The sequence below is a fragment of the Petromyzon marinus genome, chromosome 1 (assembly GCF_048934315.1).
Source record: "Petromyzon marinus isolate PM22_M1 ecotype Great Lakes invasive population chromosome 1, UKy_Petmar_22M1.pri1.0, whole genome shotgun sequence".
In the NCBI taxonomy this organism is placed as follows: Eukaryota; Metazoa; Chordata; class Hyperoartia; order Petromyzontiformes; family Petromyzontidae; genus Petromyzon; species Petromyzon marinus.
In genome coordinates, this window is record NC_133667.1 from 30747402 (window position 1) to 30759888 (window position 12487).

General features: G+C 47.2%; 1 protein-coding gene across 1 annotated transcript in view; it reads left to right on the forward strand.

The window, feature by feature from the left end:
* CORO2B (coronin 2B) overlaps positions 1-10783 on the forward strand; it is a 35708-nt gene extending 24925 nt beyond the window's left edge. Inside the window, exons 5-12 of the mRNA XM_032948758.2 lie at positions 782-946; positions 2108-2224; positions 3123-3227; positions 5102-5198; positions 5652-5764; positions 7319-7409; positions 8099-8250; positions 9117-10783. Of these exons, the coding sequence (XP_032804649.2) occupies positions 782-946; positions 2108-2224; positions 3123-3227; positions 5102-5198; positions 5652-5764; positions 7319-7409; positions 8099-8250; positions 9117-9248 (972 nt within the window). The 3' untranslated portion in view covers positions 9249-10783. The remainder of the gene's footprint in view (positions 1-781; positions 947-2107; positions 2225-3122; positions 3228-5101; positions 5199-5651; positions 5765-7318; positions 7410-8098; positions 8251-9116) is intronic.
* The last annotated feature ends 1704 nt before the right edge of the window (positions 10784-12487 follow it).

The window sequence follows — 12487 nt, forward strand, 5'->3', positions numbered from 1 at the left end:
GCATGAATGATCTTGTGTCATATTACTATACTTGTAATTATTATCCTGCAAAATGTTTTATTCTTACTAAGCGAAATTATTCAGACCGAGACCTAAACTCGCAGTAGCACAGCATCATCTTGTAACCCATTGAAGGAGAAACGTCTGCATCAAGATTTTAAAATCGATGCCTTCTCTCCCTGGAAGAAAATGCTTTTTTGTCAATAAGTCAAAACATGCTCAGATTTCTTTACACTCCGCAGATTAACACCGGGTGGCTTGCATTTTGAAAGAGCTGCGGTTTATGGCGTTGACATGGTGGGGTTGTTTATGGAGTTACCACATTTCTGGAAAGCTCCAATTTGGACACTTTGGTGAGTGGGAAATATCTACCTCCATAAAAAAACCTCGCCCACTTTTACATAACCACGCCTACTCCATTACTTCCACAGAGTGAGTGGGTTGGCTTTCCGATGTTGGCCCTATCTACTGCTCACAGTCTTTAGTTTGTTGTCCTTCCCCCACACCGATTAGCGTGGTTGGTAATGTACGGTGCAAAAGAAATTCAACATCCATACATAGGTCCCACCTACTCTATAAATTCCACCCACTACTCAGCCCTGCCCTTTTCCTGTATCATGAGTCGAGCATGGGGCCAGATAATTTTAAACTGGGACGAAATTGTGCTTTTTGCAAATGCTTCGGGACATTGGGACATATTTTTTTCGGAAACCGGGACTGTCCCGGCCAAACGGGGATTTTTGGTAGCTTTATTAACCACGTGGATGTGCGAACTCGGCAGATACTGGTGTGGAACGTGGAGGCAGACGAGGCGGTGCAGGTCATCGACTGCCACCGGGACGTGGTGCTGTCACTCTCTTTCAACACGGACGGGAGCCTCCTCGCCACCACCTGCAAGGACCGCCGCCTGCGTGTCATCGAGCCGCGCTCTGGCGCCGTGCTACAGGTCAGAGGTCAAGGGTCAGTGAGGAGGAGCCATTGAGTGTGCTGGCGATGCAACTTTGCCGGGGACTACAGGCTGGAGGGGCCCGGGTGCCGGGCTACTGGAGTGCCACGGTGGCAAAATGTATTCAGGAGGTCGTGAATTCGATCCGAGACATCTGACACCTGTATATTTGGAGTTTGCATGTTCTCCCCCATGGTCGCGTGGATTTTTCTCCGGGTCCTCCAATTTCTTCCTCTACATTTATGAACATGCGGTTAGAGTATTTAGCTGATATATATTTCCACGTGATAAACCACTTCATTGAGCAATGATCCGTGGCCAGGTTGCTTCTGAAAAAGAGCTCTATAGCTCAGTGGGCATAGCCTGGTAAAATACAAATAGTTTAGTTTAAATACTTTGATACTGAGAGCAGGTGAAATTGAATAGCGGACTCCCTCCCTCATTTCATTCCTTGCAGGAAAGCCTGTGCCAGCCATCCAATATCACTGTCAAGGGCTCTCATAAATTGGATGAATGGATAAATTACCAATAAATAATATTCAATACAATGTTTTAATCAATAAATGGCCCTTATTTATCCAGGAAGGCTACACTGGATCTAAATAGTCTTTTTGAGGAGTGCCATCGGTTGATATGTTTGGCCAGTTACTTTTTCATCATCATTATCATTCCTGTCGTAATCATTGCCATCTTCATTCTCATCATTGTGATCATCGTTGTCCCCCTTATAAGTGGCTTATGTAAGCACCACCCAGCAAGGCTGTTTGGAAATACATTTTAATAATTCTCCTTTGCAGAGGTCAATCCCCATCAAAAGAACATTGCATTCCCAAACACAAGCATGCCAGCACGAATTACTCAACACATGCATCAATAACTCTTTCTTAAAAAGGGAAAATATTGAGTCGGCAACGTTTCGTGTAATGCCCCTTCTTCATGGCACATGGAAGGGTCATTGAACCAAAATTACGTCTCGTATATATTCCCTTATAAGGCCACAGTGTTATTGGCAAATATGTTGAGATTTTAGTTTTGTGTGCTTGTGCACCCAATGCCAACGCAGTGGCGTCTCCCATATATTTAATTTTGAAGAGAACAGCAATTATTAGCATGATTACCAAGTGCAGTGAGCATAGGAACACTTTGTCTCTTCCCTTGCAGGAAACTCACTGTAAAACTCACAAGGTGAACCGTGTGGTTTTCCTGGGTGACACGAAGAGGCTTCTCACCACCGGCTCCTCCCGCTGGAACAACCGGCAGATCATGCTCTGGGACCAGGTGGGGGCAGTTAATCTCGGATGTGAATAAAGGCGTCAACAGATTCTACTATTGAAGCGGTGGTGCGGTGATCAGCGGGCTGTGCTACAAACCTGGCGATAGCTAACCACAGTGGCGATCAGTGGTATCTGAGCTTAAACCTGGGTGCCCCTTCACCAACTCGCTCTGACAAATGCGGTGAAGTATGGTCACACAACCCCAATGATATTTACTGAGCTCTGAGAAAGGACTATTGCCCATGATATTAGCTCATGTTTTTTGACATACATAATTTAAATTGACAGTGGTGATATGTCTTAATGCTTTTTAACCTGACTATCAAAAGCAGTTACGTTGTCTCAGAAATACTGCAGTGCTGACTTGTCAATGTGCAACATTAAGAAGAAATGTTGTCTTTGTTCCTCTTTAGACGGATTGCCAATCTTCAACACCGATGCACTGCAGCATATTCTAAAGAAGTCTGTCTCTGGTGTAGGCCAATCAGTTTCAAAGAAAATGCATTTTATCAGAGCATATTTGCATGTTTTGCCACAGGTATGTGTGGTTAATGCAGACTTAATGCCTTGCAAGTTATATATTTTGTGTTTAATGATATTAACACCTGCTTTATTGCCAGAAAGGGTAAAGCCTATTCTTTCCCCCCCCCCCCCATAATTTTAACACTTGTAAAAAGGTCCCATTAGTACAGTTGGCTATGTACAGTACGAAAGCAGTTCAGCATAGGTACATTACACAGCTGTGCCCCGAGGGCCACCTTGTAGTCACAGCCGGCGCTGATGAGGATGTTGACATAAAATATTCTCATAGGTCTAAATCGTGGTATTTCATCGCTGATCTTGTTTTCCTTTCCCCCCCCCCGGTGACGACCCGAATGCGCTTCATGTGCGTGGCCGAGCAGGAGGACCTCTCAGAGCCCCTGGTGCAGGAGGAGGTGGACGGCCTCTCCGGGCTCCTCTTCCCCTTCTATGACCCTGATACGCGCATGCTGTTCCTGGCCGGAAAGGTGCGTGCGCCACTGCCACCGCAGAGGACCCAGAGGGGCGCTGCGGTGGCAAAGATGTTAACTATCTCGCCTGGTATACAGGTCGTGGGTTGAATCCCGACTGTGATGCCTATATTTGGAGTTTGCATGTCTTTCGCTGTGGTCGCGTGTACCTTTCTCCGGGTCGTCTGGTTTTTCGCTCCACATTTAGAAACATGCATTGCTATACATTTCCACATGATCAGCCACTTCTTTGAGATATAATTTGTGGCCAGGTCGTTTCTGATAAAGAGCTATATTGCTAAGTGGGCCTTACCTGGTAAAATAAAAATGTATATATTTATAATAGTGTAGTGGGTATAAATTGACGGATAACTTCTTGTGAGGCAACACGATATTTATTTGGCTTTTATACAAGGTCCCTAACACAAAGGGGTATAGCGGCCCCTTTACCCGATACCTGAGGAGGTATGGCCTCCAGACTATACGGGCCCCATCACTGGGAATCCCGTTAACCTTCATCCTCCTGCTGGGGCCCTAGGGGAGGCTATGCTGACTCGACCGTACCGGGTCCTCGGGTCCTGACCACTGGCCTCATTGAGCTCCAGCCCTTAGAAGGACAATGGAGCTTGGGGTCCAGGGTCCTAGCTTCAGCCCAGGTCTTCGGTCTTCGGCTTAGAGATCACTGAGCCAGACCCTTGAGAGGTCCGGCTTATATACTGGTTTGTGGCTTGCTCCGCCCTAGCCACGCCTCCCTTCCAGAACTTTCTGGAAGGAGATATCATCCCCTGGTCCCCCCTCCCGGGGTCCCGGGGAATGTGTCCCAGGATCCGTTTCCTAAGGATTGTCCTTGGCCCCTTTTGGGCCATGGTCATGAGCCCTGGCATGATAGCTCTTCCGCCCCCTATTTACGAAAAGCGGGAGCTACCAGCCCACAGTGTGAAGAGTGCCGATTACCCCTACAATAGTAAGCCAGGGCTTAACTTCAGCCAGGTTTGTCCAGGTTGCCAAGTTGGAACATATTTCCACACAGAGTACCGCATCCCCAGTACACCTCTCGCTTTGGCCTTGGCTACTAGTCGACTTGCCACCTACTTCGGTCTACCACGTCCTCCTGCACACCAGGCTAAGTAATTAACATCTCGCCGCAATGGTGAGATGTCAATGATGATAAGCAAAGCCCAAGGCTCATTGATGTATGTTATAATTATAATGCTATCCTCTAAAGGTGGAAGTGGTCATGCAGTGTTTAGCAGACTGAACTTGGTAACACAAGTTCGATTTACATCCACAGCTAATGTCAGTTGTGAGTGATATCTGAACCAATCCTGGGATACATTCACCAACCCACACTGACCTGCATGATGTATCATCAACGACATAATGTGGGGAACTTTCATCCAGCAGTGAATTAACAAAAGGCTATTACTCATGTAATTTGCTGTACATTGTAATCAAGTCTTTCTGAGTATGTGGTGGGGAGGAGTGGTGCAGTGCCTAGTGCACTGCGCGACGAACCCAGCCACCCCAGTTAAACTACTTGACATCTGTGAAAAATAGCTTTTCTAGCTCATCGAATTCCTCCAGTACAAATAAATATTCTGATTCTGAATTTCCACTCACACCTAACATTGGTGACGACTATCTGAACCAGAACTGGGTCTCACCGAGGTTAGCTCAGCCTTAAATGAGTATCTGGTGCGGTGTGGAAACATCAGCATTGGGGGTACAAAGGTGTGGAAACATCAGCATTGGGGGTACAAAGGCAACCGGGCATGGTGCTGGCCACCCACCCCCTTGTAGGTGCTCGCTAACAGCAATTGCTCCAACAGTCTGTATATGCCATATGGAAGATCTGTCTTCTTGTATGTGTATGTGCTTTGACCATTTAACAGGGCGATGGAAACATCCGCTACTATGAGATTGGTAGTGACAAACCGTGCCTCCACTTCCTTGCGGAGTTCCGGTCACACTATCCTCAAAAAGGCCTAGGTAAGGCGGTCATCTTTTCAAGTTATGTTGTTTTGTGACAGCACATGGTTTGAACGTTGTTTCTTTGTTCATATTTACGTGTTCATCTGATGTAGTGTGCAACGTGCATCTGTGGTTTATAAAATTCTGCATTTACAATTCGATTCTGAGCAGTAATTTACAATGTACAACTTGTCTTGCACAATTTTCTTATTTATCCTTTTTATGAAATGCGATCTCCACTTTCTTGGCGCTGCGTTCCCCTAATCTTTTTCTTGACACGGCACATTTCAGTAAAACGCGACTCTGTGGTAAATGATCATGAATGCCTCTTTGTATCGCTGCGGTTGTGAGGCAGCGGTTGCTGCTGTTGTTGTTGTCGTCGTCGTTGTACTTGCCACCGGCTGCGTTGGTAACGCCACCCCGCGCCCATTCGTTCCCCATTCGTTCCCCAATCCCCCCCCCCCGCCGCAGGGGTGATGCCCAAGCGAGGCTTGGACGTGGGGGCGTGCGAGGTGTTCCGCTTCTACCGCGTCGTGGTCATCAAGGCGCTCATCGAGCCCATCTCCATGATCGTTCCGCGCAGGGTGAGCCTCGCTCGCATCTCGCGGCGCACAAGCACCAGCAGTTGCAGCTTCCCACATTTCTCTTTGCACTTCTTCTTTCGTACGGCTGACACAGATGCAGAGCAACAACTTACAATTTCACATTCACTTGGTCAAGCCAGGCAACCGCGTCAGGAGCAGCGGAGTGTATCATCGCTGCGATGTCTACCTTCGTATTTATGGGTCAGGCATTGCGTCGTTATATATTGTAAAGTCTGTTCTGGATGACCAGTCACACACTGCGGACAGCTTTGAATTTTTCATTTGAGCATCTGGCATCCGCATCTGCCATGGTTTGTGCAGATGCAGTTCAGGGTTGCCAATGAGCTTCATGGAAGATCAAACCCAGGGATCTGTACAATAATAGCATTATTATACAAATAAAAATCTAATTTACATTCTAATTGTAGGGATGCTGCCGTGGCACGATGGTGAGCACAATACACCACGGCAGACGTCGCCGTTTAGATTTGTTCCCGCGGCACGGCAGGTGAAGAGATTGATCAAGTCTCGACACGCCTCTGTCCACTCAGCGGTACAAATGGGCACACCGCAGTCAGTTGACTGGCAGGTTGCATGTGGTGGGGTAAAGTGTGGGTACTACCACCTCTTTCAAGACGTCTGGCCTGCATGGAAGAGTAGGCCAAATACCCTCGAAAGGGGATGTATAGCACTCCCTCTAGTGGATCCCCTTCCGCCCGCAGTGGCGTTGGCAATCAACATTATTTCACGGGACAATAAAGAATACTTTCATAACTATCACAACTAGCAGTGCATCACCTTGTGTCAGAGAATAGCCCTGGCATATGACATCACATAACTGAGTTTGAAGTTCCTTGAGTAAATCTCTTTATCTGCACAAGACACACCTTTTATATGACCTGCAAAGAATGTGGCACATTAATCAAACTGAAATGCATATACACCTAACTGGAATAAAAGTCTTTGGTGATTGACCTGAGATTATGAACTCGCTATGTACTTTAGAATCCGGTTTAACCAGACAAAAGGCTCTCTGCATGTTGTAGTACCAAGGGGCAATCCAAATGAGTACCAAAAAAATGTTGGCGGTTCGGATTCATGGCTCTGACTCAGTATTTGTCACCAGACTGCCTCCAATTATGACTTTTGAGAGGTGTTGTTATTTTGACCATCCAATAAATTGAATTACAAGCATTAAAGGCATTTGCAATGCGGGCAGTATACACATCGACACCAGGTGTTATGGGCTGCTGCAGTTCAACGTGGACAGCAGAGAGCAGTGGGGAAAACTCCACTGTACCGTACTATTCTACCACAAATATGCTCGCCGCCTTCGCCAACACACTGACCAGCACTCCTACAACCATCACAGCATGCAGAGGCCCTTATCGTACATAGCCAACCACGCACCTGGGATTAGCACGCTTGGCTATGGTACGGTGCAAAATAAATTCAACATATATCCAGCAGTGGATTTAGACATGGGCTGCGCATGTACGGTAAGTCGTGTAGCTCCTCAGACGATGGCGGCGTTTTGCGTCATTGTATTTTTAGTCCGACTCGTACCAAGAGGACCTCTACCCGATGACTCCAGGGGCAGAGCCTTCAATGACGGCGAGCGAGTGGCTGAGCGGAGCGAACCAAGGTGGGTACCACGAACGGACACCGCGCCTCCGTCAGCGCAGCGCTCGTAGTGTTAACCCTATGTCCGGCGAAGCCTGCCAGTTGACTGACAATTCACATGGGGGGGGGAGGGGGGGTGGGAGTGAATTTAATAGATTGGCAGGTGAATTTATTATAGAGGCGAGGTGTATTGGATATAATTTGCAGAGGTGAATTGAATAAACGTATGTGAATTGAACATCAATGGAGAGTGAATTTAGTACTAAGTGGTCAACTGGGCAGGGTAGCAGAGGGGACTTGGAAAGAGAGAGGTTAATGGGTTAACATTGCAGAGGTGAGTTGAAAAGGAAGATCGAAGGTCACCTGAAGAGAGAAACGTGATAATTAAAGTGCCAGAAAGGATTTTAATAGCGTACACACGCGGATAAAATAGTTACACAGGCGAAAGAACATCAGAAGTGAATTGCATAGAATGGCAAAGCGTCGCTTGAATAGGGTACCAGAGGTGATTTGAATAAAGCATCGTGTTAATTTAGTGGCCAACCATAGGTGATTTACACAGACGAGCAGCGGTGCATTTTAGAGAGTAATAGATGCACAGTGAGCAGAAAAACAAGGGGCGTGGAGAAGCAGAGGTAAAATGCACAGAATTCACCATTCGACTTTCAAACAAACATGAAAAAAAACGCATGTTGTTGCCTCTCTTCGCAGGTCCTGTGCTGATGTCGATGCGAGCAAGCTATAGACCCCAGCCCCGATCGGGCCTGAGAGCCAGTGGAGGGGGCAGCCGGCCAGAAAGAAAGGGCCTCATAGTTGACGGTTATGACCTGTTGGACAACGCGCCTCCCAAGACAGAGAATGAGGCAAGCGAATGGTGACCCCCATGTTTGGTTGCACCACGGCGATTGATGATTACGAAAGGGTGTGCATGTTGCAGTACCAAGGGGCATCTCCTCCCTGAACTCTCTGCTGGTCACTTATTGCCACGCTGTCCGACCAGTGTGTACAGGTGCTGTCAGTCATGCAGTTCACCTCCTACTCCCGTCAAATTTTACTTTATTCAATTTTTGTGTTACTCTGTTCAGTTCACATCTGCTCAATTAATCTTCTATTCAAATTCATCGATGCTAATTCAATCAATGTGTTCCTCTGTTCAATTCACCTCTTACTTCATTTACCCAAGGGCGTTATCATCAGCCATGATCAATCCACTGCTGGATGAAGGCCTCACCAAACCGGCACCATCTCTGCAATGTAACAAAGCGCAGCACCTGCACACACACCGATGTCATCGCTGCATCTGTGGTGAATGTCGTCTCAGGCATCTCAGCAGTGGATGTCCACTTCAGTGTCCAGAGAAAGCCCCACACGAGGGAATATCACTCAAATATCTATGCAGATACTTGATGTACTGCCATAAACTGGTCACCACATTGCAGACATTGAAATCTGTATATCTTGGACCATAGTGTCCTTTGCACGTCGCATATTCTGACGAATTGGATGTATACATTTAGTATCCTGCAAATCTCTTCACATCTTCCTGACCTCTATCCCTCCCCTACCACCACTATCCTGCAGACCTGGTTTTCATCTTCAGATGTCATGGCCTTCCTCAGTACCGCTGCTCAGTCTTCAATAACGTGTACGTCAAGGGAAGGCAGAGATGATGACTTGGCAGTGGATTTGGCTTCATCTCCTTTTCCCATTCTTGCGTGATTGCGAGCAGCTCCTCAGGATGTTTTACCGGCAGCACGACGAGATCCGGCGGCTCAGGGAGCAGCTCACGCAGCGCGACCTGCGCGTTCGACAGCTGGAGCTGGAGCTGCACAACATGCGCAACAATGCCAAGAATGCCTGACCCCCTGAACCGTCTCTCACGACCGCTCACCCCCACCCCCCCCCCCATCGCCTTCACCATCGTGCACTTGCCGGTCCGCTTCAGCATCTTCTATCAATACGCACCGACACAGATGCCTCTTATTGGTCACCAGTGCCCAGCGTAGTGGGCCGGCAGATTAAAGCGCTAGCCGCGCTGAGAATGTTCCATAAACCCTCGCCGACCCCTTTGTTCACTTCTATCCTCAACAAGTCACTCGCCTGCTTGCCGTCTACTTAAACGTGCAGTGGTTTGTCAGCGTTCCTGCTCTCCTCCTTCCCCAAATCCTGACCAAAGGCTCTGTGAAGTCACTGCCAATCATATCCCGAATCAACCCCAACCACCACCACCGCAAATTTCTTCCTTCTATTGAAAGTATTGTACAAAGCAATGTTGACACTATAATACCATTTTTTCTTGTTGTTGCCAGTCATGTTTTCTGCGGAGTTATTTGCCATGAGGACACAGCGAAAGAACTGGCAATGGTTTTTTTTTAAATAAGACATACCCAATCGTCGGCTAAATGCGAGTTGCTCTAGGGGCTGCACTTAATAGCCTTGCGGTATTGTCCAGTGGCTTATTGGATTGCCTTATCCTGGAAAGCAAGCGTCGAGGACGAGCCGCACTCACGAGGGCCGGGCGCTGTCCCACGACGGTAAAATTATCCCCCGGGACAAGGAGCCACCCCCCCCCCCCCCTGGGGGGCCCTTAGCTCATTCTTTGCAAGGCAGCACAGACGGTCGCGGTCTTACCAACGCTCTGGGTGACCCCGATTGATGCGACCCGGGTCACCGTGACCCACCATCGCTCCGATGAGCAGTGGTCTATTAGGAGCGGTGCTCGATTGGGACAACGGCGTTGCTCTATTTTTCGTCGATCAAACACGTGGTGTTGTTTTTATAGAAAATTATAATCCAAGCGAACATGCGACGATTTAAGAAACTTCTGAATTGCAGTTTTCTGCCCAGTCTCGTCTCGCATATCGCCATGGCGTGTCCCAACCAGAACCACTCTCTCATGTCGCCATAACTTATTCGTTATCTTGTCCACAGCAGCCATGCTATACTGTGGCAAATGCTATATACTGCGATAGTGCTTTGGTGACAGAAAACACGTATTGCTGTGGTGGTGTATGTGTAATCTATTGGCTGTGGAGAAGATAATGGGGGCAGAAACATCACGTTAAACAGAGACAATGCAGTACAATGCGGCTGTGGGCTTTTTGAGGAGTGATGTTATTATTGGCCGTGCCAGTGTCGTGAGGATTAATTGACTCCTTAGCAATCCCAGGTCTCTCGTGGCAATATACCGTACTTAGTTTTTGTAGGCATTTAGCCTTTCACACGCAAAGCACTACTTGATTTGACTTTAGCGAAAATCAAATGTAATCATTTACTGTAATGTAAAAAAAATACTGTATAAAGCCTTTTTACATATTTTGTTAATCTATAGAATGTATTAGAGCGTTATTGATTTTGTTTGCCAAAAATGAAAAAATATATATACGGTATAACGAATGACGGGGTATTATTATTTCATCACGCGAACACGAGCAGTGGCACACCACAGGGTGAGGTTTTATAGCGTCGCTCTTTTGCCACCGTGTAACTATTTTGACAGTGCGTTGCTGCTGCGTACGATATAAACAACCCAATAGAGCACAGCTCTGGATGTAAACTTTCAAAAGGGTGGAACCGTTGCGGCATTCAAAATGCCTCGTTTATCCAGACAAATATTCCGGGAGCCTGAAGACTCTTTTTGGAGGGCCTCCTACAATCAAACGGTTGGCCAATTCAGTTAATGCGGCGTTTGGCTTACGGGGAAGATCAAGAGTAGCCGGCAGACGAAAAGCAATCACCACGCATTGCATTGCTCACGGATGACGCTCAAAATCTAACGCGCAAATTGATTCTGGAATCCACCGATTTCCTGCCATATTACCTACACGCAGCACGAGCGTACAACACACACACCTTGGGTACGGCATTCCCCCATCGCTGGAGTTGGAACAATTGAAAGGAAGCTCCCGCAGGAGCGGTATTGGAGGTTGCTAGTATTGTGAAGTGGACGAAACGGTGCCCGCCGTGATGGCAGCCAGCAGTTCCCATGCACCACCTGCGACAGCCACATTTCACCGCTCTCACAGAAACGCAGCCACTTGATAAAGTTAAAATTCGTGATTAATGCGGCCTCTTATTAAACATCGGCTTATTCGGGATGACAAAACTGCATCACTGGCTCCACCTATTAAATTCCTGTTATAGTCACCCATGAAAATATTTCCAAGGCTACTGGATACCCAAGACGAGAGCTGCCATAATGTATTTTTTTTACCTAAGCCACTGTTTCCCCCCAGTTTTTATACAAATACACTGAACTTGATAACTAGTGATACATTGTGATGCACGTACAAGTTTTAGACAGCACAGCAAGTTCCAACTTTGCTGCACAAGACATGTGATAACACTAAACGCACATCACGGGTAAATGCTGGCATTACGTTTGTCTTACTCATCTCGTGCAATGAGTTGCGGTGGGAGTGTCTTAAACTTGAACGAGGCTCCACCCGAAACCACTTAAAACGTTGCACAAGTGCGCCCCCGTGCAACATTGTCACGTGGAACGACCATCACAATCTCACTCCCAACTCCTGGTTTTGACCGTTGCATCTGGCTGCGTATTCACCATCGCGACATGGGTTTAAAACGTGTCAAGGACCCTTCCATCGCGTGACCTGAATGGAGATGCGACGTTGCGTCAGGGATATAACCGGAAAATTGCTCCCCGTGCGCTACCGTGCATCACAAATACATAAAAGACTTGAGGCATGTAGCGAGCACCCTGTCAATAACATCGGGGATGCATTCATCTCGTTCTTTTTTTAAAGGGGGGGGGGGGACGGGCCTTATAGGATAATTGGGTCTGTCGCTGGTTGGCAATGGTGAAAATGTTTAAAGATACGACTCGGATGTGATCAACTAAAAGCACAACCGTTATGCGAGTTTTTACCTTCAACTGTAACCTTCCTACCCAAGTGACATTTAACCAAAAAAGCCTCAAGTCCTGACGAGTTTTCATTAGGCTCAGTTATACTGGGGCATGTTGACAATTCCTATGTTTTTGCATGTGGGAGAAAACATCTCAACTGCTTTAGGAAAATAATGAACGAGAGAACTCGGATAAGGTAACAAACTTGCTGTACTACGACTACCACCCCTTTC